Raw genomic sequence first — 26,887 nt, forward strand, 5'->3', positions numbered from 1 at the left:
CGTTGGTCGCTCCGCGCGTCGCTCGAAACGCGGCCTCCAATCATTTCGTTCCGCGCTCTGCGCCAGCCAGTAGCAGAGCGAGGAGCGCCGCGGTGACGCTCCGCCCCTTTTTACCTCAGCGAGGAGGCGGCCATGATGGCGGCGGCGGAGGAGGAAGCTGCTCCGCTGAGCGGTGTGGGCTGGGCGGCGGGACCCGAGGCGGCTCCAGCGGGCTGGAGCGTGGTACGATGGGAAGCCGCGGCCCGACGGGAGGCTGCAAGACGAGGGTGAGGCTGCAATTCGAGGGGAAGCTCCAATGCGGCCCGGCCCTCACCCTATGCGCACCCCACAGATCGCCACCAGCGTCGAGGGCAGCGCGGCCAACCTGGGCAAAGGCTTCGGGCACAAGGGCGGGTACCTGTGTGTGAGCACCGCAGCTCCGGTACGGTGAAAATGGGGCAAAATCGGGCGGTGGGGCGGATCCAGGGGTCCCTCCTGTGCTCTGGGCCCGATCCCGCGGCCCCTCCTGAGCTCTGGGCCCCCGCAGGGCTCGGCTGGCTCTGTGGTGACCGATGTCCTGGTGCTGAGCGACCGAAGTCCGCAGCCCACGGGCTACAGCCGCGCCCCCGAGTTCCCGGAGCCTCGTAAGTGCTTTTGGGAGGAAGCTGTGGGGTTTGGCGGAGCTCCGTCTTCATTTGTGGGCTCCTGTTTCGTCCCCCAGGTTCCGGTGCATCCCGTAAGAAGAGGCTCTATGTGAGGTTGCAGCCCCGTGTGGCTGCTGAGACGGCCGTGTTTGACATCAAACTGAGTGGGAAGAGCAGAGCTGTGCCACAGTACATGAAGATCGGGTAAAGGAAGAAACCAAACCCCCCAGTCCCCCAAAACACAAAGTAAATGCACAAATAATGGGCTGCCTGCCACCATTTGGCTCTATTCCCCCCTTCTTCCTGCGTTCTCACCCTTTTTTCTGTTCCAAAATGTTCCATTTCCCCATTTTTGTTGCTTTTAACCATTTTTTTTTCTTCCTATAGGGAAATCGGTAGCTTTGCCATCTGGTGTAAGAAAGGAGCTCTTCCCAAATGCAGCCCTCCTGTCCCCAAGCCCAGGACAGTCAGCCTGGGGCTGAAGCAGCTCTCCTTGGCTGACTCTGAACAGCAGTACGTATACATTGACCTCATCTCCTATCTGGAGCTGGGAGCAGGTCCTGCTGCTACATGGTGTTAAGGCTTTGTGGCTCATTACCTGTTAATGAGGGTCAGCTGTGTGCTGACTAAATGAGCAGTGTCCAAATGAGGGACACCTGGGGAAAAACAGCTGTAAGCATTGGTCTGAATTGGGACTGAGCTGATGGGAAAAGAGCTCTGTGGGGAAGGACATGGGGGGTCTTGGTGGCCAAGAAGGCCAACAGAACCCTGGGATGCTTTGCCCAAAGCGTGGCCAGCTGGGTGCTCTGCACTGGGGAGGCTGACTTGGAGCATTGGGCCCAGTGCTGGGCTCCCCAGGTCAGGGCTGATGGGGAACTGAGCCCAGCAGAGGCTGCGGAGATGCTGGGGGCCTGGAGCACCTCCTGGTGGGGACAAGCTGAGAGGCCTGGGGCTGTGCAGCTGGGGAGGAGAAGGCTGAGAGGGATCTGAGAGGGTGGGGGGCAGCAGGATGGGGCTGGGCTGCATTTGGTGGTCCCTAGTGACAAGACAGGGGACACAAAGCGGAGATGAGGGATTTCCATCTGAGCAGGAAAGAGAAGTTCTGTGCTGTGTGAGTGGCAGAGCCTTGGCACAGCTACCCACAGAGGTGGTGGGGTGTCCTTCCACAGAGAGATTTGGACCTACCTGGATGTGACCCTGGGCACTGTGCTGCAGGGATAGGGAACTGCTTTAGGGGAAGTCAGACTGGGGGAGCTCCAAAGGTCCCTTCAGCCCCTGTGGATCTGTCATTCCATGATATTAATTCCATAGGTCACCAGAGAAGCCCGTGGCTCGCTCTGCCTCCAGGCGTGCTTCCTTCACACTGCACAACTCAACTGATGACGGCTCCAGCATCTACAACCTCTCAGGTACCCGTTCCTCTGTACCATAAAGCTGCACAAAGCAACTTCCCCTGCTGAAGGAGTTCTGTTCCTTTTAAACACTGGAACACAGATTGTAGAGCTTTCTCTTAGTGAGCCTTCTTTCTCCTTTCCTGAAAGCCCTCACCTGCTCAACGCAGCGCTGCATTTCAGAGTGGCTCCTTTGTTGCTATTAAAATCTCTGCCCCTTCTCTTTCCAGCGATGGATGGAGTCCCTTTCACACTACACCCCAAATTCGAGCGCAGCCCCAAATCCGACAGCAATGTGAGTGTTCCTTCCAGCTGCTGCCGTTCTGTTATTCCCCATCCCACCTCACAACTAGAAACCCATTTCGTTTCAGGCCATTCTCACTGACCTGACTGTCAAATCGCTCGCTGACATTGAGAAAGAGGTAATTAAACACCTCCTTCTCTTGGGGTGAGTGATGGCAACGCTCTGAACTGCCCAAATCCCACCCTTTTTCTCTGCTCGTTTCCAGTACAACTACACCTTTGTAGTGGAACGGACGGCGGCCGCTCGCCTCCCTCCCTCCATTTGCTGACAGCACTCAGTGCCATGAGGACGTGAAGCACTGACCCCCTCCCTAATTAAGATCCAATTACAGGAAGTGCTGAGGGACGACAATAAAGGCGTTTCTCTCATCGCCTGCCAAAGTATTTTCGTAATGTTTTCGGGACGCGCGGCTGCGATAGAGGAGTTCCTGGTGCTGTTGCTTCTGTGGTTTGAAGCTTATGGGGCTGTATGGGTGTGTTTATGACAGTGTTTCTCCTCCTGTGCTTTGACAACACTACAGCTCTGCTCTGAACGTCAACTCCTGCTGCATTTTAGTGTTTCTGGGTGTCACCTTTGAGCCTCATCCTCCCTCCTATGTATACTCCCCATTAAAAATATCACAAAGGAAGTCCCAGCCACATTTCAAAATACTTCAGGCTTGACTTTTTAGTTACCAAATTCTGTAAACGTCTCCTGGAGCGGGGCAGTACAAAACTCCCACCGGGCGCTGCGTCCTGGGAACACCAAAAAGTCATTTCACAGAGGTGATTTCCACGTGAGATGGGAGGAAACTCTCCCCGGAGCTCAAGAGCTGCTCTCAAATCATAGGGATGATTTTTGGGGTGCCCCCCAGCAGGGCCCTGGCGCTGTGTTCACGAAGGCACTTTGAGTTTTGCTCTCCCCAGTAGGAACTGAAGGATGCGGTCCGCCAACAAAGCAAGGAAGAAGTCGGCCAGCAGCACCTCCGTGATAATGATCTTGAACTGGGAAACAAATGCAACAGTGAGCATCAGTCCTCCCTCCATTGCACAAAACCTAAAAGGTGCTGAGCGGTGAACCTCTGCAACTGCTGCTACTCTGAATGCTCTACTTAAAGCTACTTTCTGCTGGCTGTGAGAGCCTTAACGGTGTGAGGACGGGCTGCAGGGGGAGCACAGCGAAGCACCACACGCTCACCTCAGTAGGGATTTCCACCAGCCCAAACTGTTCGTTGAATTCAGGCGACGAACCCGTGAGCAGCCCCACGATGGCCAACCCTGAGAGGATGATGCTCCACAGCAGCGGTTTGTTCTCCTGCAGGCTCTCCATGAAGGGATGACCCTAAAACGCAGCGGGGAGGAACTGTCAGCAGGTGCTGCTGTGCTCGGACATTTCAGGTTAGGGGATAAGGAGGAGCGTGGGGCACACAGCTTGATCCAACGCGAACCGAAAGCGGGAGCTTTCTTCTGCAGAGCACCGAGCAACCCGTAGGTTGCGATCAGAGAAGAGCAGTGCTTTGTTTCAGTGGCACAATTGCTCCTCTGGATGTGAGCGAAGCGTGGCTTGCCTTGTAGTTGATAGCAAACGTGGCCATCTGCATCGCCATGGACATGATGTACACGGTGCTGTTCACCAGGCTGGGCTCAAACTCCTTGTACAGATCCACAAACTCTTCCCGTCTAAGAAAAGAGCAGAGCTGCAGAGTGGGATCACCACAAGCAAAGCTTCCCCCCAAACTCCCCTCCTCCCCAACCCCCAATTTATTTGGTATTACACACAAACTCAGACGGGCAACAGCGCTCTGCTTTCATAGCACCCTGCTGCAAGCACAGCTCATGGGAATGGCAGCACTGGAAGGGTTGGGAGGAACTGCTGGTCGTCTGTCCAACCCCTCCTGCTAACGTAGGGAACTCTTGACCACACATCAAAAATCAAGTGGAAAAAATAGGTTTTTTTTTTAAAAAGGCTTTCCAGCAGTGCCTCCGTTGGTGGGTTTTTTGGTGTTTTTTTTTCCCAGAGAAAGAGCAGCACATGCTGGCTTTCTCCACTCTCCTCCTTTGAGAACAGCTCAGATGTGGCTCATGGGGACGTGAGGCGATGGCTGATGACCTTAAGAGGCCTTTGGGAATACTTTGCTAACAACGGCTCTAGGAGGAGCTGCTCCTGTGCTGGAGGAAGGGACACTTACTTGGAACCACTGCGCACCTGGGCACCGCGGTACAGGTAAACGAGGCTGAGGAAATGCACCAGGAACTGCAGCAGCACCGTCAGCACCGTGTAGAGATTGAAGATGTTCGGCAGCGGGCGCTCCTTGGACAGAGTCTTCAAAGGCTGGGAGCAGAAAGCAAGCAGGGTTGGCTACAGAGTTTCAGAACCTACAGAGTTTCAGAACCTACAGAGTTTCAGACCTCTCTGTGCAGCTTTCCCCCACTCTGGGTTTGTTTGTTAATTAAAACAAGCTTCATTTTGGAGAGAGGCACTCTTGCAGTAGTCCTGATACAAGAAACACGGACCGGGTGCTGTCCCAACACGCTGCCTTCCCCGTACCTTTGACCTGGAGATGAAAAGGAAGCAGCCAGCCAGCAGCAGCCCCTGCAGGGTGGCCTGGAAGTCACTGAACTTCACCCCTTCCAAGTAGAGGACGCTCTGGCTGTAGGCCAGGATCAGGGCGTTCAGGGCGAGGATCTTGAACATCTGGAGCGTCGTCACGAGCGTGCAGCGACCTTGCTTGATCACGTGGCAGACTGAGGAGGAAGAGGAAGAGGTTGGAAGCGGAACAGAAGAGCTCTGGGGAGGGAGCTTTGTGCCTCAGCCCTCTTCTGAATCAGTACAGGGGGAAGGATCAGCACGGAAAGACCCCGCCACCACGCAAACAGGCAAAGCTGTCAGTTTGGGAGCGCTTCTCACCGCCCCACACTTCCCCTCCCCTTATTCCTCGATCCCACTGGTGGAATGGGGACACGCGGAGATCCGCACCACGCACTCAGCTCCCGCCTGCACTTACTGCACTGGATGGAGGAGAGCTTGGAGGTGAAGGGGGCCGCGATGCTGGCATCACCCAGCTTCACCACCGGCACGCGGTCCTCCTCCAAATCCTTCAGCACCTGACTGATCCGCTCCTGCAGGGCAGAAGAGAAAGGCACATTGTACACCTTCACAGCACTGCCCTCCCCTCTTCCTTCTTCCAAGCCAAAGAGAAGTCCCTGTGCTCACAGCACAGCTTTAGGATCTCTCCAGTAAAGCAAGGAGCTGCTTTTCTCCATCCCCAGCAGCACACCAAGAAGGAAAGAAAAGCATTAGTGGGATTTTTGACATCTCATTACCGACCCTCTGCACGGCCAGCTGCTCCTCTCGCTGGGACATGACTCTGTGCTTGGCACCACGCGACGTGGGCTTCACCGTCCCGCTCCCCAGCGGCGCTGCAGCGGGCCTGAACTCACTGGGACCATCCCGAGGCCTTTTCTTCCTCTCAGGCAGTCTCTCAGGAGCGTTGGCCAGCAGAGCCACTCCTGAAATAAGCAAAACATGATCTGTGGGGTGGAATGCTGCGCTTCCTTTGCTGGCAAATGGGAATCCTGATGGTGATCTACGCGTGCAGCCAGTTATGGAGTGACTGCAGGCCTCTCACACTGGTTGAAATAAAAAAGCTTTGAAAAGAGAAAAGGGAGAAGGGAGACTTAGGAAGAATCTCCCTTCCATAAAGATGTGTTTGCAGCCAAATCCCACTGCTTGCTTGTACGTGCACAGCAGGTATTCCACCAGCACAGAGATCCTTCTTTATCTCGCTTTCTGCCCCTGAACGATGTTGGTCAGATCAATTCCAACCCCAAAACAAGAGAAATTAACATCGATTTTGTGTTTAGGAACTGCCACCAAACTCAGTGGCGCTCACATGGGCGTCCTGCAGTGCACTCACCCACATCCGCGTGTTTCAGAGCTCCGACGTCGTTGGTCCCATCCCCGCACATCAGCGTGACGTAGCCCAGGCTCTTCAAAGTAGTGATCACAAACTCCTGCCCAAAAGAACTGTGTGGTGAGAATTGGCAGAGCAGCTGAGCTGGACGATGCGCCTTGGCTGAGCGCTGCTGTGTGGTGGAAACTCATTGCCTTCCAAGCCACGCTCCAAAAGGTTCACCCTAGGTCTTAATTTTAGGAGCTAAATGGGCCCAGTGCCTTCAGGATAATGACAGCCCACATCCTGAGCTCTGTTTCTTGCTGCCAGCTGGCTCGGAATAGCGTGAGAGGTTTTGCTCGTTGGCTGATAACAGCTTTAGCATTAATCATGAGCGACGCTGCTGCTGCTGCTACCCACCAGATGATCCCCACGGGCAAACCAGCAAAATTTGGGTTTTATCAACATCTCTCACCTTCTGCTTCGGCACCACTCTGGCAAACACTTGGATGTGCGGGATGAGCCGCAGCAGCTGCTGTCTGTTCAGAGCCTTCAGGTGAGAGAGACCTTCCCCTGTCACGCAGAGGTCGTAGCGCTGCGTCAGCTCCCGCAGGGAGGTGGGCAAAATGGGGAACACGATGGCACCGTCGATGGACTGCCACTGCCAGGTGGAATCTGCAAGGAGAAGCTCTCATCGTATCCCAACGCGGAGAGGGACACAGGACAGAGGGTTATCTGGGACTCTGGAAAGCAGACAAGCCCTTTTCGTTATCGGCATCAAGCAGCCGTGCTCGTAGTATGGGACTGCAGTGCTCCAGGAGGGATTTGGCTGCTGAAGCCACTGCTGCACGAAATCAGTCACCTTTGCTGGCAGGAGGCTGCAGAATGAGCGTGTGTTCCCTCTGGAGGAAGTGCAGCTCCCTGGCCACGTGGCAGGCGGTCAGAGGGTTGTCTCCTGTTATCATCACTACCTGAGGGGAAAGTACAAGAGGTCAGTGACATTTCTGTGGGCACTGAGAAGAGTTCTGCCCAGCAGGGATGTTGGAGATGTTCCCTATGAGGTGTAGCTCAGTGAGGCACCTTCAAGAAAGGCTTTTTCTCCAGGCCACAGCAAATCCCATTGCAAAAATAACACCACATCCACGCTGCTTCCCTGCCTTCATCATGGGAAACCCTTTGCCTTCACTCCAAAGGCACCAAAATTCCACATCCCGAGCTGCCAGCGAGGCCAGGATGTCGCTGCCTGCGATGCTTACGTGGTGCGACGCGTTCTGGATCTCCCTGATGACGGATCTGGAGTCCGTTTTGAGAGGGCAGGAAACCACAATGAAGCCAGCAAAGCGAAGGTCACACTCCAGAGCTTCACGCTTCATCTCTCGCACCTGCCACAGCAAAATGGGGGAAAACCCTTTGATTCTGTGATTGATTTTGTGATTGATCTGGTGAAAACTGGAGCACCGCCCGATGCTTTGCTGTCTTGTCTGCTGGTGGGTGCTTCTTTGCGATGAAAGCATCAGTTGGGAGAAAAATTGTGCTCTGAGAAGCACAGAGCAGCCCCAGCTCATCCCCAGCTGCTCTACAGGGAAGACCTCTTGGAGATAAAGCTGAAGAGATGGCCCTGAAAAGCGTTGTGCATTCTCATCCCCATCTAACAGGAGGTTTGCAGGTAAGAAGTTCAGCGCTGGGCTTCCACGAGGGAAGAGCTGCTGCTTTACAGACAGGAAAGCAGAAGTATTGCTTGGTGAAGATAAAACTGGGAGCACCTCACTGAGGCCGTGCTCTTCCCAGAAGGTCCAAATTATAAACAGCAACGCAGTTATCACAGCTTTGGGCATCCAAAGATCCCCCCCACTCTTCTACAACCAAGCTCACGCCATCTCTCTTTTGCTTTAAGAGACCGAAGGATTTAAGCTCCATTCTTTTTTTTTAATCTGAAGGCTGAAAAAGAAAGCATACCTGCTGGTGAGTGAGGTGCCCCAGTTCCTTGTAGCCCAGGGCCAGCACTCGTGCCCCCTCGTGTGAGATTTCAGTGTGCACAGCGTGGTAATTGCTTGGGCACTGAGATAACTGGAGAAAATGGGGGGGGAAAAGTCACATTAACGCCGTCATGAAGATGTAGAATGTTCCAGTATTAAATATGGTGAGGGGAGGGGTCCTGTTCAAACAAGAGCAAAAGTGGAGGAACCACTTGTGCCAGCAGAAGGCATGGGGTATAAGCAGAGGGCAGAATCCCCACACTGCACTGGGGTTAGGCTGGAATTCCCCCTCTCCTCCAGTGGGCTTTGGGTTCAAGGCACGTTCTTCACAAAGACAAAATCCCCACGTCCTGAATCCAGCTTCTAGGGTAAAATTCCCACATCCTATGACTGGGTTTCAGGACAAAATCCCCTCATCCCAAGCTCAGGTTCCAGGACAGAATCCCTCTGTCCCACATCCAGGTCCTAGGACAAAATCCCCACATCCTGCATCCAGGTTCCAGGACAGAATCCCTCTGTCCCACATCCAGCTATTAGGGTAAAATCCCCACATCCTGCATCCAGGTTCCAGGACAGAATCCCTCTGTCCCACATCCAGTTATTAGGGTAAAATCCCCATACCCTCTATCATGGTTCAAAGACAAGATCCTTCTGTCTTGCCTCTCCAAAAATCTCCACGTCCCGAATCCGGGTTCTGGGACAAAATCCCCACACCCAGGTTCCAGGACAAACTCTCTACATCCCAAATCCGGCTTCCAGGACAAAAACCCCTCAATCCCACCACATCCAGTTTCCAGACTCGGTGGGTTGAAAGCGAGATATGAAGCCCACGTGCCACAGAAGGCCCTCGGCGTCCTGGAGAGCTGCGCTCACCATTTTGTGCAGCGTCTCCGGGGCCCCTTTCACAGCTGCAATGTAACAGAGATCAGCGGCGCCGATCTTCTCGTACGACGCCAAGACAGACATTCTTTTCAGGGCACTGGCAAAATGAAAGCGCTGGTGAATTTTCAGTCCCTGAGTTTTAATACTTCTGGAGAAAACTTTCTCATCTGGAAACAAAGAGATCAGGAAATCCTGAAAGGTTTCTCAATAGCAGAAGCAACATCCCTCCCCTTCGGGTCCCGGTCACGATTCCATTGCTGCAATGCGAATCCCACCCCCAATGCATGGAGAACTATCAGAACTAAAGGCACCACCCAGAGTGGGAATACCCACAGCCCTGAGAGTGGATTTTTGCTATTCACTGTCCCCTAAATCTGCAGCATGAGGATCTGCTGCCCCAAATGCGCCCCGGAATTCACTATTTGCAAGACGTCAGCGTGAGGTGTGGGAAATGGCCGCAGATCCGGTAATTCTATGCTCAGATCTGGCAAAAAACAGCCATCCATCCTCCCTGAACAAAGGCATAAAGGTTGTTTTTTTTACCTTTGGTCAGGGTCCAGTCCACCGCCGTCAGCATCGCCTTCTCCAACGGATCCCCCACCAACGTCCCATCATCCAACTGCACGAGCGAGTGGCACGTAGCGATGGCTCGGTGGGTTTCTATAGGGATGTCAGAGACGGGCATCACTTCCTTCCCCTCCCTGCGGCACAACAAAGAAGAAGGCTGTGTTAACAGCCCCGTTCCGATGCTCTGAAACAGATTTGGGGATTTTTCCCAGCCTATTCTTCCCCCCTAGAATTCATATTCTGTGATGGCAAACAGCAGAGCTACTCATGGCAAGGTGTGGGAAGCCCAGCTGTGTAATGCCCATCATCTCAGCCGCTTCTCCAGAACAGATCCGAGCAGAGCACTCCAAAAAAGGAGCCTGAATTAACACATGTAAACAGCCACGCAATAAAGGGGCTGAGAGATCTCTGTGCTCCGAGCGCTGCTGAAACAAACAAGGAAACCAGAAGGATTCAATTCAGGCACCCACCTGAGCCCGGCCACTCCTCTCACCACCAGGTGGTCGCTGGTCAACGTGCCGGTTTTGTCAAAGCAGCAAACCTCCACTTTGCCCGCAAAGGGGATGCGGAAGGGCTCTGTGCAGTACACATCTCAGAGGGAGAAGAGGGAAATTCTGTTACAGGTCGGCTGGTGCAAAGCAGGGAGAGCTCAGCGGCTTTTCAACGCGAGGCAAAAGGTATCAATGCGGTGCTCGGAGTCAGTGAGCTCCCCGCTCTGAATTTCTGTGGTGTTTTAAAGCCAATTTGGCAGCAAAGCCGTCCCACGGTGATGAAGATGGTGAATTTCCTCCTGCACACATAGGAAGCTGCTGAGCACGCGGGCATTCATGTCAGCACTTTGGTTTGGCTCTTTTTGGACCCCCTTGAAAGCACAAACCCTCGGTTCTCCCCTTTGGGGTTGAAGCAAGCCCTTTTCCCACCCACCAGCTCCAAACATCGCATCAGATACCACCGCAGTGCAGAAATGGAGGAGCTGACAGCAATTTCACACCCACCAACATCCCCCACAGTTCCAGATGTACGAATCAATCGCAGAATCACACAGCTGGGAGGGCTTGGAAAGACCTTCCTAAGGCAGAAGCAGCCAGCATTTTGTTTCTGCCTTCTGTTTGGTACTCACAGAGTTTGGCCAAAGCGATGAGGGAGGTGTTGACGGCCAGGGAGAGCTCGATGGGAAGCTCAGGTGGAACAACGGACGTCAGTATCAATGTGCACTCGAGGAAGAGCTTGTAGCGATTCCTGCTGGGATCCTTGGTGCCTGTGGGGTGAGAGAAGTCCTGTGCCTCCTGCCCCACAGAACGAAGGGCAGCGCCCCAGAGAAGCACACCTACTTAGGAGGAGCTGTGGGAGGCCGAGAAAAGCAACCAGAATGCAGTGTAGGCCATACAGAATCACAGAATCACAGAATCACCCGGGTTGGAAGGGACCCCAAGGATCATGTAGTTCCAACCCCCCTGCCTGGCAGGGCCACCAAACATCCACATTCACAGAATCACAGAATTGTAGGGGTTGGAAGGGACCTCCCGAGATCATCGAGTCCAACCCCCTGCCAAAGCAGTTCCCTACAGCAGGGCGCACAGCTCGGCATCCAGGCAGGTCTGGAACATCTGCAGAGAAGGAGACTCCACCACCTCCCTGGGCAGCCTGTTCCAGTGAACAGTGGGACCCATAGAGACACATTGGGACCCATAGAGACACATTGGGATCCATAGAGACACGTTGGGATCCATAGAGACACATTGGGACCCATAGAGACACGTTGGGATCCATAGAGACACGTTGGGACCCATAGAGACACGTTGGGATCCATAGAGACACGTTGGGACCCATAGACTCCCCCACCTCCCTGCAGCCTGTTCCAGTGCTCCGTCACCCTCACTGTAAAGAAGTTCTTGCGCACATTGGTGCAGAACTTCCTATGCTGCAGTTTCTGGCCGTTTCCCCTCGTCCTGTCTCCACTCCCCACTGAAAACAGTCCATCCTCGCCATTCTGCCCCCCACACCTCAGATATTTACAGACCTGGATCAGCTCCCCTCTCAGTCTCCTTTTCTCCATGCTGAACAGACCCAGTTCACTCAGCCTTTCTCCATAGCAGAGATGCTCCAGGCCCTTCACCATCTTGGTGGCCCTCCACTGGACTCTTTCCAAGAGCTCCCTGTCTTTTTTGTACTGGGCAGCCCAGAACTGGACGCAGTGCTGCAGATGAGGTCTTACCAGGGCAGAGCAGAGGGGGAGGATCACCTCCTTTGACCTGCTGGCCACGCTCTGTGCAATGCAGCCCAGGACGCCATTGGCCTTTTGGCCACAAGGGCACACTGCTGGCTCATGGCAACCTGTCATCCACCAGGACACCCAGGTCTCTCTGTGCACAGCTCCCCTCCAGCAGCTCATCCCCAACCTGTACTGGTGCATGCAATTATTCCTCCCCACATGCAAGACTCTACACTTGCTTTTGTTAAACCTCATCCGGTTTTTTTTTGCCCAGCTCTCCAGCCTATCCAGGTCTTGCTGAATGGCAGCACGGCCTTCAGCCAATCCTCCCAACTTTGTATCATCACAAACTTGCTGAGGGTGGCCATTATCCCCTCATCAAGGTCATTGATGAAGATGCTGAACAAGACCGGACCCAGCACAGACCCCTGAGGAACACCGCTAGTTACAGGCCTCCAACCGGACTCTGCACCACCAAATTACACCAAATACACCATTCAGATCAGGTTGCCCAGGACCCCGTCCAACCTGGCCTTAAACACGTCCAAGGACGGGGCATCCACAACCTCCCTGGGCAGCCCGTTTCAGGGCCCAACCACTCTCCTAGTAAAGAACTTCCCCCTAACATCCAACCTCAATCTTCCCTCCTTCAACTCGGATCCATTTCCCCTCGTCCTGCTGTTGTCAGCCCTTTAGAAGAGTTTACTCCCCTCCTGGCTGTAGGTTCCCTTCAGGTATTGATAGGCTGCCATGAGGTCACCCCGCAGCCTTCTCTTCTCCAGGCTGAACAAAGCCCAACTCCCTCAGCCTGTCCTCATAGGGGAGCTGCTCCAGCCCCCTCATCATCTCAGTACCCTGAAAACCGGAGCAGCCCAACCCAGCTACACTCTCAGAAATTACACCTATCCTTCCCACAGCTCTGGGCCAGGTCCTGTGAGGAGGCAAGGAAGCAGCTCACCTTCGATCCAGACGTACGACGCGGCAGCGACGGCGAAGACCAGCAGGAAGAGGATGAAAATGAAGGTCTCTAAGTTATTGGCTGTCACTCTCTTCACCCCAAAGAGGATTGTACGTAGCAGCTTCCCCTGAGGAGAACAGCCTTCAGTGCAAGAAGCCAGCTCTGCAGCATGCACTGCTTTGTTAGAAACGTGTACAAAACCCAGTTTTACAATCACACTCCGCTGTTTTGCTCCCAGCTCTGTAACCCTCCAAAGAACCAGCAACCTTCAGTCCCCCACCCCACTGATCTGTCAAAACACCAAACCCGTTCTTCAGTCCCTCTTCACCATTGGCTGGGGGTTGGACTCCCTCAGTACCCTCAGTAAATTCGCAGATGACACCAAATTGGCTGGAAGCGTGGATCTGCCTGGGGGTAGCGAGGCCCTACAGAGGGATCTGGACAGGCTGGAGAGCTGGGCTGGAGCCAATGGGATGAGTTTCAACAAGGCCAAATGCTGGGTCCTGCACTTCGGCCGCAACAACCCCAGGCAACGCTGCAGGCTTGGGGCGGTGTGGCTGGAGGACGGCGTAGAGGAAATGGACCTGGGGGTATGGATGGATGCTGGGCTGAACATGAGCCGACAGTGTGCCCAGGTGGCCAAGAAGGCCAATGGCATCCTGGCTTGCATCAGAAACAGCGCTGCCAGCAGGAGCAGAGAGGTGATTGTGCCCCTGTATTCAGCACTGGTGAGGCTGCACCTCGAGTGCTGTGTCCAGTTTTGGGCCCCTCACTGCAAGAAAGATATTGAGGCCCTGGAACGTGTTCAAAGAAGGGCAACGAAGCTGGTGAGGGGTCTGGAACACAGGGATGGTGAGGAGAGGCTGAAGGAGCTGGGAATGTTCAGCCAGGAGAAGAGGAGGCTCAGGGGAGACCTCATTGCTGTCTGTAACTTCCTGAAGGGAGGTTGTAGTGAGCTGGGGGTCGGCCTCTTCTCTCGTGTCATCAGGGATAGGAGCAGAGGGAATGGTTTCAAGCTACGCCAGGGGAGATTCAGGCTGGACATGAGGAAGAATTGCTGTTCAGAAAGGGTGGTCAGGCACTGGAATGGATGCCCAGGGAGGTGGTGGAATCACCGACCCTGGGGGTGTTCAAGGAAAGGCTGGATGTTGCGTTGAGGGACGTGGTTCAGTGGGAGCTGTTGGGAATGGGGGAACGGTTGGACTGGGTGATCTTTTAGGTCTTTTCCAACCTTAGTGATTCTATGATTCTATGATTCTATGACTCGATGATCTCCAGAGGTCCCTTCCAACCCCTACAATTCTGTGATTGCTTTTAAGGATCCTTATGTTTTCTATCGACTTCCAAAAGGAAAACCTGACGTTGGCAACTGCAGCCCTTGTGAACGTGCTCCAATTACCCTTTTCTGACCATAACCACAAAATACGTGGAGCTTAAATTTCGATACAAAGCCTGAACCCTAAAACCTGGCTCCCACGCTCCCGCACCACCCCGCTCCTTTCGCACGCTGCCTTTGTTCCTCTCCCACCCACATCACTGCCATGCCCCCATTTCCATCCCCCACTGCTCCCTCACTCCTGAAAGCACCGTATGAACACCACGAGGGAGCTGATAGAGGCGAGCAGGCATGCACACATCTTACCTGAGACGTGTTGAAGCCGGTCCTCAGAGCGTACGCCACGCATCCGTTGTCAACAGCTGGAATGGGAGCAAGATTGAAGGCCGTGAGCTTCTGACTGCCTTCTGCCTACTGCCTTTTATCATAGAGAAATTATGCTCAAAGCTTTGCGTTCCTCTCGCTTGCAAGGGGATAAAGTCAAACTTGAGGAGGAACTAACAGCAATCTCACTACTGCAGTGCATGAGGTTGAGGAGAGCGACTCAATAACCGCCTCCAAAGGTTGCATTGAGCCCCATTAATTAATCCACGAGCATTTCATGCCCTCTCACACAGGGAATTTGCACAGGTACGTACGTTTCAGTCCCGTGCTGGCTTTCTGGGGTGGGATGTGCTGCACCACCTTCGTTCCACCAAATATGATGTGCAGCCGGGCATCCGTCTGCATGTCCAAAACGTGCTCTGGGCTGAGGTCCTCCACAGGCTCCTGCAGGACAATGCTCAGCTCTCAGGTTCACTGCTATTGACAAGTCAACGTGGAGTGCTCTTCTCTTTCTGCATCCCACGTGAGGCGCCCTCAGCTTCACTGCAGCTAAAAGCAGCCCGAGGAGAACCCAGGAATTCACATGCTCTGGATTTGGAGCCAGACATCCCAGTGTGGGAGATGCAGTTCCCTCTCAGCACAGCGAGTTCAGCGAGGGAGGCTCTGAGATCGCTCCTTTATCATCTCCACATCCCCTCCTCGATGCACCAAGAAGGGTTTTGAAGTTCTTTACGCTTTATTCCTCCCACCTCCACCCAACCAGAAGAATTCAGACAGGGGAATGCGTGGGAGGACAACGCCATGCCTTTGTAGTTCTGCCTCCAAGACTGGAGACGCAGCCAGAGCAAGCAGGCCTCCAGTTCTCATTTACCAGAAATCATCCATCGCTGACAGGGAGATGAAAACAAGCAGGCCAGGCTGCTCACGCCAGCACACACACAGACAGACTGACAACGTGCACCTGACTGCAACGCCTTCAGTGTTTCTATTTTCCAAGCAGGACAGAACAGAATTGTTTCACACAAACCTTCATCTGCGGCACAGACTCTCCGGTCAGCATCGCTTCGTCCACAATGCACCTCCCGCGTAGGAGCAGCACATCACACGGCACCAGGTTTTCGTGAGGAGATCGGCCTGCCACGAAGACAACAGAACTCAGGAGCTGAGAGGCAGAAGCGACGCGTGGCTGTCTGGAAGGGAACGGCTCTCCTTCTGTTTAGCTGATACAGAAGGCTCCTAAAGGTCTGAATCAGCCCTGGGCTGCCAACTCCATCCCTTGACTCCGTGTCTCAAATAACCCCGAAGGTTATTTGGCCTTTGGTGAGGCTGGAAAAGTTCCCAATTCAAATCATTTCGTTCCCACTGACGCTTCAAAGACGGGGAAAGAGCCTTTAAAAGGGAAGCACAGCTGAGACAGAGCCCTGCCATTCCTCCCCCCTTCCTTCCCAGGGAGGTGCTGCCAGCAGGAAGGAAACTCTTCATCTTCCCCCACGATTTACCTAGAGATCTACCTTCCTTCAAGACAACAAGAAGAGATCAACTCTTAGAACCCCTCAGCTGCGGCACCGATGAACCAAAGCCCTCAAAAGTGCCCAAAACCAGGATGGATTTTTCGGTATTTGGGTATTTTTACACTGTGTGATTTCGCTCAATGTCACTTCACGAGTCAGGAGGAACACAGTTTTAAAACAGCTTTGGATCATGGGAAGCATTACCAATGGAGACGATATCCCCTGGGATGATCTCGTCGCTGGAAATGGGCCTCCACTTCCGATTTCGGTAGACCTGTAGAAAAATAATTAAAAATGTAAAGATAAAAAGGCGTTTTCACAAGTCCTGGCGTCATCTGAAAAGGACAAGGATGACAAAAAGGAACAGCAGTTCTGTTAACAGCTGCGTCCAAACCTCCAGCACTGCTCAGGAGCGATTCCTCAGTGCCTGTGATTATTTCCCCTCTGATTGGGGTTCATAGAATCATAGAATCACCAAGGTTGGATCAGACCTCCAAGCTCATCCAGTCCAACCGCTCACCCATTCCCAACAGCTCCCACTGAACCACGTCCCTCAACACAACAACATGGGGCTGCCATAGGGACACATGGGGACGCCATAGGGACACATGGGGACTCCATAGGGACACATGGGGATGCCATAGGGACACATAGAATCATAGAATCATAGAATCCCCAAGGTTGGATCAGACCTCAAAGCTCACCCAGTCCAACCGTTCCCCCATTCCCAACAGCTCCCACTGAACCACGTCCCTCAACACAACATCCAGCCTTTCCTTCAACACCCCCAGGCTCGGTGCCTCCCCCACCTCCCTGTGCATCCATTCCAGTGCCTGACCACCCTTTCCGAACAGCAATTCTTCCTCATGTCCAGCCTGAATCTCCCCTGCCGTAGCTTGAAGCCGTTCCCTCTGCTCCTATCCCTGATGACACGAGAGCAGAGGCCGACCCCCAGCTCCCTGCAGCCTCGCTTCAGGCAGCCATAGGGACACATGGGGACGCCATAGGGACACATGGGGACGCCATAGGGACACATGAGGACGCCATAGGGACACATGGGGAAACATAGGGACACATAGGGATGCCATAGGGACACATGGGGACGCCATAGGGACACATGGGGACTCATAGGGACACATGGGACTCCATAGGGACACATGGGGATTCCATAGGGACACATGGGGACGCCATAGGGACACATGGGGACGCCATAGGGACACATGGGGACTCATAGGGACACATGGGACTCATAGGGACACATGGGGACGCCATAGGGACACATGGGGAACCATAGGGACACATAGGACTCCATAGGGACACATGGGGAACCATAGGGACACATGGGGACGCCATAGGGACACATGGGGAACCATAGGGACACATGGGGACGCCATAGGGACACATGAGGATGCCATAGGGACACACAGAATCATAGAATCCCCAAGGTTGGATCAGACCTCAAAGCTCCTCCAGTCCAACCGTTCCCCCATTCCCAACAGCTCCCACTGAACCACGTCCCTCAACACAACATCCAGCCTTTCCTTCAACACCCCCAGGCTCGGTGCCTCCCCCACCTCCCTGTGCATCCATTCCAGTGCCTGACCACCCTTTCTGAACCGCAGTTCTTCCTCATGTCCAGCCTGAATCTCCCCTGCCGTAGCTTGAAGCCGTTCCCTCTGCTCCTATCCCTGATGACACGAGAGCAGAGGCCGACCCCCAGCTCCCTGCAGCCTCCCTTCAGGCAGCCATAGGGAGCAGTGAGCTCTGCCCTGAGCTCCTCTTCTCCAGGCTGAACATTCCCAGCTCCTTCAGCCTCTCCTCATCAGCCCTGTGCTCCAGACCCCTCACCAGCTTTATTTCCCTCCTTTGAACACGTTCCAGGGCCTCAATATCTTTCTTGCAGTGAGGGGCCCAAAACTGGACACAGCACTCGAGGTGCAGCCTCACCAGTGCTGAATATAGGGGCACAATCACCTCTCTGCTCCTGCTTGCAACGCTGTTTCTGATGCAAGCCAGGCTGCCATTGCCCTTCTTGGCCACCTGGGCACACTGTGGGCTCATGCTCGTTACCAGGGTTACCTGGATCATGTAGGGCTTGTTGCCCATTTTTCGGATCTCCGACATGTTCCTCATTTGCTGCTGGACCAGGGAAGCTTCAAACGCCACCAACATGGAGAGGGTGAAGACACTGTAGTACCAATACTCATCCAGGCACCACAGACCCACGCAGAACACCTGCAGGCAGAACACAGCACACAAATTGCTCTCGTCTCGCTCAGAAAGCCAAAGCCTTCCATTTCCAGGCATCTTTCTCACGTAACAGAATGCATTTGGTTGCATGAAGCTGAGAAAAACCACAGCAGATCGCGGGAACTCGTTAGGCAGAAAGGAGCTGGCTCCCACAGCAGTGACATAAATCACTGTCACAGGGTGAGAACAGCTTTGGATTTAAGAGAAGTGATTCTGCCCCCCAAACCTGCGAGGAATTCTCTCCTTTTGGGGCAGAACAAAGTATCTGCAGCTCCTTCTGTCTGTCTGCTTTACCTGGAAGACGAAGAACGGCGCTGTAGCTCTTTCTTTAAAAAGCTCCAAGAATTCCGGCACCACCATCTCAGCCCTGGGGGAACAAATAATTAATACTAATTGAACCCTCATTAACCTAAAAGTTCTGTGCTCTCAACGAAAGCCCGACCCAGAGCCACCCGCAGCCCCTGCCTACAACACCCAGAGACCCACCATTTTCTTTCCATTATTCCCTGCACTTAATTACTTTCCATCTCCCATTCTCTGCCCTTAAGACAAACCTGACAGCTGCCAAGCAAAGGCAAGGAGGAAACATTTGAAAGCACAGCTTGGTGACCGACGCTTTGGGATCATTTCCTACCCTCTCATTCCAAAAAAGAAAGATCTGCACATGGAAAACTTACTTATTTGTGCCATATTTCTTCTCAGCTGCTCGGATATCTTTGTCCTCCTGATAGCCCCGGGCGTTCTGGTAATAACACAGCGGATGCTCCACAGGGAAAGCCACAGGAAGAAACTGCTTCTTGCCGTTTATCTCATAGGAGTATTTGATTTTCTGAAACTCAAAGGAGAGAGCCTCCTGCCCGTCCTCATCCTGCAGAAAGAGACCAAAAACAACTACTGGAGGCGTACCAGAAAGAACAGAAACCCCAACCCCTCTTTGTCTCTTCACTGCTGCAGGATTCTGCCTTTGATCTTTGACATCCCCATAACGACCGACTGCAGCTGACGTTTCCCAAACCAGTTAAGCCAGGAGCAAAGGAACAGCAGCTCTGCATCTCTGCCTCACCTGGTCTCTGTGGAGCGGCACCAGTTCTACAGATCCGTTATTGGGGGTTGGCACAACTTTAGCCAGCGTGGCTTTCTTAGGGCTGGGTTCCTGAAACACAGCACAGACACGTCACAAAGCAGATCACAGAGCCCCGATTTCGGTGAGAAGCCGAAGGAAGCCCTGCTGAATCACAGCAAGACACGCAGAACAAAGCGATCTTTGTCTTTTGGTGCTTTATTTTGCAGAGCTGAGGTGAGGATTGTGAGAATCCATCCTCAAAATGGAACCCGCCAACAAAGGAGCTGCACTCAATACTTGATCTGCGGTCAGGACACACGGGGCAGTAAAATGGGGCTACAGCAGAACAAACAGTGGTCCTTCAGCAACAGATGGAACACAGAAGAGTGGAACAGCTTGAGTTGGAAGGGTCCTTGAAGATCACAGAGCCATGGATTGGGTAGGAAGGGTCCTTAAAGATCACAGAACTACGGAATGGGTTGGAAGGGTCCTTAAAGACCACAGAACTATGGAATGGGTTGGAAAGGTCCTTAAAGACCACAGAGCCACATAATGGGTTGGAAGGGTCCTTAAAGACCCTCAAACCGCAGAATCACAGCTCGGTTGGGTTGCAAGGACCCAAAGGCCCCCCCAGCCGCCCCCTCACACCGCCCCACGCCCGTCCTCGGGCTCCTCCAGGCTCGGAGCATCACCGCCTTGCCCTCCCCCCCCCCCCCTCCCCTCCCAACTCACCCGAACGCACGTGAGCGCGCAATGCGCGTGCACCGACCACAGCCCCGAGAGCGCCGTCAGCAGATGAAGGACGCCGATAGCGGCCAACGCCAACAGCGCGGCCTCAGGGGGAGCCGGGCCCGGGCCCTGCGCTTCCTCCTCCGCCGCCGCCGCTTCCCCCCACGCTGCCCACACCCGCGGCCCCCACAGCCACAACCAGGCCGGGTAGAGCCCCGCCACGAAGGGCAGCACGGTGCCGTGGAGGAGCCGCGGCCGCCGGCGGTACAGCGTCACCGACGAGACCAGCTCGTCCGCGGGGCCCGGAGCCGGGCCGGCCGCCGCCATCTTCCCAGGGACCGCCTGCAGACGGCGCACTTCCGCTTCCGGTAGGGAGAAGCCGCGCTTGCGCAGTAGGCAACGCGAGAGCGCGTGAGGCTGGAGGGGAGGGGGCAAAGAATGCGCGTGCGCTAAAGAAAGCCACGGCGGCGCTCGGGAATTTTGCGCACGCGCAGTGAGGAGATGCGGGAAGTAATGCATGCGCGGTGCCGCGGTGCTAGCGGTTGCGCATGCGTAGTGAGCGGATGGCGTGGTGCTGGTGCTTGCGCATGCGTGATGCGGCGACGCAGAAAGCTCCGCATACGCAGTGCCGCGGAGCTGGCCTTTGCGCATGCGCAGTACTGAGCTCGCGCGAGCGTATTGAAGCGATGCAGAAAATCACGCATGCGTAGTGCTGGGCCTGCGCATGCGTAGTGCGGTGATGCTAGGTCCGCGCATGCGCAGAGCGGCGGCGGAGCGATGTGAGTAGGGGACATGGAGGGGGGAAGCGGGCCGGGCCGGGCCGCGCTCATTCGGTGTCGCCTCGCAGGCAGGCGGCCCTGGAGATCACGGCGCGGTACTGCCGCAACGAGATGGAGCAGTACGGGCGCTGCGTGGCCGCCAGCCCGACTTCGTGGCAGACGGATTGTCACAGCCTCCGCCTCAGCATGTCCCGCTGCGCCGCCACGCAGTGAGTGCGGGTGGGGAGGGGGAGGGTAAAACGGGGCCTTTGGGGCTCTGAGGGGGGGGGGGGAAATGGGGCCTGTGGGGCTACAGGGGAAGAGGGGAGGAAATGGGGCCTTAGGGGCTCTATGGGACTCTATGGGGGGGAAATGGGGCTCAATGGGGAACACGGGGCTCTATGGAGGGGAGGAATGGGGCTCTGTGGGGGAGGAATGGGGCTCTATGGAGGTAGAATGGAACTCTGGGGGGAAAATGGGGCTCTGGGGGGGGTGGAATGAGGCTCTATGGGGGGGAATGGGGCTCTGTCCAGGAGGAGTGGGGCTCTGTGGGTTGAAAGCGGGGCTCTGTGGGGTCAAAAATGTGGTCTGTAGGGCTCTGAGTGGGGAAATGGGGCTCTGAGGGAGGCAGAATGGAGGCCTATGGGGCTCTATGGGGTCAAGAATGTGGTCTGTAGGGCTCTGAGTGGGGAAATGGGGCTCTGAGGGAGGGAGAATGGTGGCCTATGGGGCTCTATGGGGTCAAGAATGTGGTCTGTGGGGCTCTGAGTGGGGAAATGGGGCTCTGAGGGAGGGAGAATGGAGGCCTATGGGGCTCTATGGGGTCAAGAATGTGGTCTGTAGGGCTCTGAGTGGGGAAGAATGGCAGCCTTTTGGGCTCTGTGCAGGGGAAATGGGACTTTAAGGTGGAGAAATGGGTCCTGCATGTCTCTGAGCTGAGGGTCCTGTGCTGCCCCACAGCCCCATCGTGCAGCGGATCCGGGAGGACTGCGCTGAGCCCTTCGTGGCCTTCGAGCAATGCCTGAAGGAGAACCAGGAGTCGGTGCTGAACTGCAGTGAGCACGTCAACGCCTTCCTGCGCTGCGCCGAGAGGGTGAAGCTGCCGGCGTGAGGTGAGAGGTGCAAAAATCCAGCCCAGGATGTGCTGAGAGATGCAGGTTTTCCTGCTGGGGGTTCTTTGTAAGTTGAAGAGCTGGTTTATAAACGGGAAGGGAATTCTGAAAGAAGCCGTAATCTTAAAGCTGTTCTTAAATAATTTAATCTCAAAGCTCGAAGGGAGCTTAGAAACAAGAGGAAGGCAACTTTTTTACGTGCGCAGGGAGAGGTAGGATGAGGGAGAAGGGCTTTAAACTTGAAAAGGAGAGATTTAGGGTAGATATGAGGAGGAAATTCTTTATCCAGAGTGTGGTGAGGCTTACAGCTGTGGTGCCCCATCCCTGGAGGTGCGTGAGGCTGTAGATGGGGCCCTGAGCTGGTGGGGGGCACACAGCCCCTCCTGGGGGGCTGGGGGGGCTTTGGGGTCCTTCCAACCCAACCGTGCTGTGATCCCATCATTCTTTGATCTTTAAGGACCCTTCCAACCCAACCGTGCTGTGATCCCATCATTCTTTGATCTTTAAGGACCCTTCCAACCCAACCGTGCTGTGATCCCATCATTCTTTGATCTTTAAGGACCCTTCCAACCCAACTGTGCTGTGATCCCATCATTCTTTGATCTTTAAGGACCCTTCCAACCCAACCGTTCCGTGGTTGTGTGTTTTTGGGGCCTCTTCCAATCCGACCCAATCAACGTTCTGTGATCTTTAAGGTCTCCTCCAACCTTACCTGTTGTGGGATTCGGTGATTCTGTGCTCTTCCCAGAGAAATAGGAAGCATGGGAATACTGAACCTAAACTCACTGATACCAAAAATCTCTCCTGGGTGTTTTCATGTCTTTTATTTGTCTATTGGTGTTGTTTTCTTCGCAGGGAACCCTGGAATTAAAACTCATGGTCAGAAGCAAAAGAAAACTCTTGATACTCTGCATTCTCATCACAATGCTTGGTTGGGTCGCTGCTCCCCCTCTGAAAAACCCGTGGGTCACTTGGGTCGGAAGCGAAAGCCACCTTTTATTTCTGCAGCTTGTACTGAGGAATTCCTTTTGTCTCTGAGGACAGCGTTTTGCCTTTGCCCCAATAAAAAGTAACCAGCCAACACGCTGCTGAAGACTGAAACCCAGCTCTGGCTTTTTCCACTGTTGACAGGAGCTGCTTTTGGAGCTGAACTGACTCCTTGTTTCCTCAAGCATGGAATTCCCAGCTTGCCCAGTTTGGGAGCCCCGTGGGCTTTGTGCAGCTTTAGAACAGCAGAGGGAGTCTTCCCACAGCAGAACAACTGCAAACTCCAGAGCTCCTCCAACTCTGAGCCGTCAGCAACGCAATGAAGATCTGCTGAGGGTGGGGGGCTGCTGCCCGCGTCCTCGCTTTGGGGGGGGACACAGAGCCCGATTTCTGGGCTGTAATGAATGGAAATAAACCATCACTCTGTAAGGATGTTTTACAAGGAGTGGATGAAGAGATTCTGCCCTCTGCAAACTGCTTTTTCTCGACCCCCGCCGCTCCAATTCCAGCATCCGACCACTCTTTCAGAAGAGGGATTTTTTTTCCCTAACGTCCAAACTGAGCCTCCCCTGGCGCAGCTTGAGGCCGTGAGTTGTTGTACCTGAAGGGAAAGGTGAGGCGTGGAGCAGGAACTTGGCTGGGATCCATTCCCACTGCCATACCACCCCCAGGTCGCACAGATCCGCGTTCCAACCCCGGCGTGAGGCCAAGCGGGGTTGGCAGCCTTCACTCAGCTCAATCCTCCAGCCAGGCAGTTTAACTCCTTTGGGGAGAGGTGCAGCGGATGGCTGTGGCTCTGTCCCTGCTTCCAGCACGGCCTGAATCGTCTCAACGCACTGCAGCACGAGTGGGATTTGAGATGGAGCAGATGAGAGCATCCACGCTCACAGGAAACGCTTTTCCTTTTCACTGGGCAGTGTTTGAAATGTAAAAGCTAAAACGCGCTCTGCTTTCCAAGTGGGGAGGAAAAGGAGACGGCAGCTTTGCTCCCAAAAGGCGTTTTGGGAAGCGCTATTGGAGGAAAAACTTATTTCCAGTGATTCTTTGGCGACGCGTTTATCCTGAGCAGCGCAGTTGGCGAAGTCTGCGGCCCCAACAGCTTTATTAAGGGCTGCATGGGAGCGGAGGTTGCTTTGCGTGCTGTTGACACCGCATTGAAACGTCAGCACGGTGGCAGCAAAGCCATTTTTCATTGTGGTTGAGGTGCTGTGGGCCCCCTCTGAAGCCTGATCACGTCTCCTCCAGAGCTGGAGCTGCTCCATTATTTCTTTATCAATGCATTAACCGCTGAGCTGCCGGGGCGCCTTGCATGGGGCAGCAGGACCCGACTGATCCTGAACCTGGGGGTTGTGGAGATGGAGTTCTGCTGTTCTTTTCCCTCTGCATTTTGGCTGTGACAAGTGGAAAAGGAGGGCAGAGCAGCAAAGCCACGTACAGGGGGTGAGAAACTGCCCCGAAAACAGAGGAGGAAGCTGTTATTTCCAAACCCATCCACCACGTCTGTGTTTCTACCTTTGGGAAACGTCCTGAAGGGCAGCACCTGAAGAAGGCAGCGGTTGCTCCGCTGTTTTTCACCCAGCAGAAGCTGCCATCTGAAAACATGGGACGTGCAGCTCTCTTTGTCACTGCGGTTCTGATTCTTGGCTCCCGTCCTGCGGCCATCGCTCCGTCCTGTGTTTTATTGCCCCTGCTTTTAATTGTTCTCAGCTCTGATTGTGTTCACAGGTTAAGCAAGGCGGGGGCCGGTTCTGCTTTCCCTTCCCCATTGAGTGTCCCTGCAAGGAAACTGAGCTGTTCCAAGCTTCCCTGCGTGTCCCCCCAAACCAAAAACAGCCACCCAGCTGGGGAGCAACAAGGAATAATTAATTAAAGCGTTCTGAGCTCTGTATCTGTTAGATACGATGATGCCGCGATGATTCCCTGCCTCATTTTCCCCCTTTTTGGAGCTCAGAACACGAAGTTGAGCACCGGGTTTGTTTTTTGTTTCCCTCCCGTGGCTTTGGCTGATGTCACTTTTCTTTCCAAGCTGAACTCTGGAGGTGAATCACGCACCGCCCCGGAATGAGGAACTCCCCCGAAAGCCTCTTTCATTTTTCACCCAGAAAATATTCTCGTTTTACACTCTGCTTCTCTTACTGAAAGGAGCCATAAATCAGCACCGTCCCTTTGGTGTTGGCCGTCGACGGGGGAGATTTAGTGCTGCCAGCAGCCCCGGGTCTTTGGTGGGCAGCGGCAGAGGGCAGAGAGCCGTGCGGAGCCGCATTCCATTCGCACACACCGTTTGCTTTCCTTGGCTGCTGGCCCGCTGGGCTTCGAGCTGCTGCTGGGCAGATGAAGGGTTTTCCACTCTGGCCTCTCTGTTTTGCTTTCCTTCGCCCTTTCTCCTCCTCTCTGGGCAGGGGGAATTTCCAGCTTGCTGTTGTGAGCCCTGTGTGCTGACAGCGAGGTTTGCTCCTCTCAAAAGCACTGAGGCAAAGCCAGAAAGCGTGGGTGTCGTCCAGCCTGCTGCCCTCCTGCTCTGTGCTCTGCTGCAGGGTGAGCTCAGCCTTTCCCTGGAGTGATTTCCTCCCCCTGAGCCTGCATTCCTCCCCGCCGCCCATCGGGGCTTTGCAAAAGAACCAGATCCCAATCGCAAAGCTTCTCCTGCCTCAGAAGCAGTGCTTGCTGTCTTTTATTGCTGCAAGAACGCGTTTCCAGCTGCAAAACACAGCTGGGAGCAATCGCCGAGCCCCGATACCTGGCTGTGCTGCTGGTGCAGTGGGACCCCCTGACACAGAATCACAGAATCACAAGGTTGGAAACGAGCTGCAAGATCATCCAGTCCAACCCCCCTCCCATTGCTATCAGTGCCACAAGCACTAAACCACATCTCGTAGCTCCTCATCCAGGCGCCTCTTGAACGCCGCCAGGGACGGCGACTCCACCACCTCCCTGTGCAGCCATTGCAGCGCCTGACCACCCTTTGAGAGAAGAAGTTTCTCCTCATATCCAACCTAAACCTCCTCTGGTACAACTTCTGGCCGTTTCCTCGGCTCCTACTGTTTGCCTGGGAGAAGAGGCCAGAGCCTTTTGCACCACAGCCTCCCTTCATGCAGTTGCACAGTGCAATGCAGCCTCCCCTGAGCTCCTCTTCTCCAGGCTGAACATTCCCAGCTCCCTCAGCTGCTCCTCATCAGCCCTGTGTTCCAGACCCCACACCATTTCATTGCCCTCCTTTGAACACATCCCAGGGCCTCCATGTCTTTCTTGCAGTGAGGGGCCCAAAACTGAACCCAGCACTCGAGGTGCGGCCTCACCAGTGCTGAGTAGAGGAAACCCCAGCAGGACCCCCTTGCAACCCACTGTGTGACAAAGGTGGAAGTGAATCACCTGTAGCAAAGCGCCCAGTGGCCACGTGGGCAAAATTACACCCAAATCTGCTGCTTCTGCTGAAAGTTTCCCCGTTCCCTCTTAAAAAGAGACATCCTCATTGCAGCCTATCAATACCTGAAGGGAACCTACACCCAGGAGGGGAGTAAACTCTTCTAAAGGGCTGACAACAGCAGGACGAGGGGAAATGGATTCAAGTTGAAGGAGGGAAGATTGAGGTTGGATGTTAGGGGGAAGTTCTTTACTAGGAGAGTGGTTGGGCCCTGGAACGGGCTGCCCAGGGAGGTTGTGGATGCCCCGTCCTTGGACGTGTTCAAGGCCAGGTTGGACGGGGTCCTGGGCAACCTGATCTGAATGTGGATGTTTGGTGGCCCTGCCAGGCAGGGGGGTTGGAACTACATGATCCTTGGGGTCCCTTCCAACCTGGGTGATTCTGTGATTCTGTGATTCTGTGATCAGAGTGATGGTGAAGGGTCTCCAGCCACGGAGCGAACGCGAAGGGAAGCGAGCGCCCATCAGTGGCTGTCGCGTTCACTCGTCTTTATGGAGGGGGGTGAGCTCTGCAAGGGCTGCAGTGGTGTCACACAGATTTCCTTCTGCCCCTTCCCTCCACAACAGCCTTGGGAAGGCCAAAAAGAAAGAAAGAAGAAGCAAAACGCAGTGG

At 54.5% G+C, this 26,887-nt stretch overlaps 3 protein-coding genes across 3 annotated transcripts; 2 read left to right on the forward strand and 1 right to left on the reverse strand.

Annotated features, from left to right (window-relative positions):
* The first annotated feature begins 23 nt into the window (after positions 1-23).
* MVB12A (multivesicular body subunit 12A) lies at positions 24-2,697 on the forward strand. The gene is made up of 9 exons (XM_048930229.1): positions 24-222; positions 332-421; positions 527-623; positions 701-827; positions 1,011-1,136; positions 1,935-2,032; positions 2,245-2,309; positions 2,386-2,436; positions 2,524-2,697. Exons 1-9 carry the CDS (start codon positions 133-135, stop codon positions 2,584-2,586), a joined length of 807 nt encoding a protein of 268 aa, XP_048786186.1. The 5' UTR covers positions 24-132; the 3' UTR covers positions 2,587-2,697.
* A 493-nt stretch (positions 2,698-3,190) lies between these two features.
* ATP13A1 (ATPase 13A1) lies at positions 3,191-20,397 on the reverse strand. The gene is made up of 26 exons (XM_048930115.1): positions 20,001-20,397; positions 19,269-19,358; positions 18,883-19,073; positions 18,500-18,572; positions 18,035-18,190; positions 16,160-16,229; positions 15,472-15,578; positions 14,759-14,888; positions 14,427-14,482; positions 12,785-12,911; positions 10,735-10,872; positions 10,085-10,205; positions 9,591-9,748; positions 9,039-9,214; positions 8,146-8,256; positions 7,446-7,571; positions 7,052-7,160; positions 6,665-6,864; positions 6,214-6,310; positions 5,625-5,806; positions 5,302-5,416; positions 4,845-5,041; positions 4,486-4,628; positions 3,865-3,976; positions 3,495-3,638; positions 3,191-3,301 (listed from the first exon to the last, which is right to left on the reverse strand). Exons 1-26 carry the CDS (start codon positions 20,322-20,324, stop codon positions 3,191-3,193), a joined length of 3,564 nt encoding a protein of 1,187 aa, XP_048786072.1. The 5' UTR covers positions 20,325-20,397.
* Positions 20,398-20,718: 321 nt separating this feature from the next.
* On the forward strand, positions 20,719-24,742 carry CHCHD5 (coiled-coil-helix-coiled-coil-helix domain containing 5). Its single transcript, XM_048930230.1, has 4 exons — positions 20,719-20,776; positions 20,845-20,985; positions 21,716-21,867; positions 22,723-24,742. Coding segments are annotated over exons 1-3 (294 nt in total). The 5' UTR covers positions 20,719-20,774; the 3' UTR covers position 21,867; positions 22,723-24,742.
* Positions 24,743-26,887: the final 2,145 nt, after the last annotated feature.

This window comes from Lagopus muta, chromosome 34 (assembly GCF_023343835.1).
Source record: "Lagopus muta isolate bLagMut1 chromosome 34, bLagMut1 primary, whole genome shotgun sequence".
NCBI lineage: Eukaryota > Metazoa > Chordata > Aves > Galliformes > Phasianidae > Lagopus > Lagopus muta.

Coding starts and splice junctions, on each gene's coding strand:
- CHCHD5 (XM_048930230.1), top strand. Junction 20,986..21,715: donor TCCCGCTGCGCCGCCACGCA/GTGAGTGCGGGT, acceptor GCTGCCCCACAG/CCCCATCGTGCAGCGGATCC.
- ATP13A1 (XM_048930115.1), bottom strand. CDS start 20,324: ATGGCGGCGGCCGGCCCGGCTCCGGGCCCCGCGGACGAGCTGGTCTCG. Junction 10,873..12,784: donor GTCGTACGTCTGGATCGAAG/GTGAGCTGCTTC, acceptor CTCACCCCACAG/GCACCAAGGATCCCAGCAGG. Junction 3,639..3,864: donor CGTTTGCTATCAACTACAAG/GCAAGCCACGCT, acceptor GCTGCGTTTTAG/GGTCATCCCTTCATGGAGAG.
- MVB12A (XM_048930229.1), top strand. CDS start 133: ATGATGGCGGCGGCGGAGGAGGAAGCTGCTCCGCTGAGCGGTGTGGGC. Junction 828..1,010: donor CCACAGTACATGAAGATCGG/GTAAAGGAAGAA, acceptor TTCTTCCTATAG/GGAAATCGGTAGCTTTGCCA. Junction 2,437..2,523: donor TCGCTGACATTGAGAAAGAG/GTAATTAAACAC, acceptor GCTCGTTTCCAG/TACAACTACACCTTTGTAGT.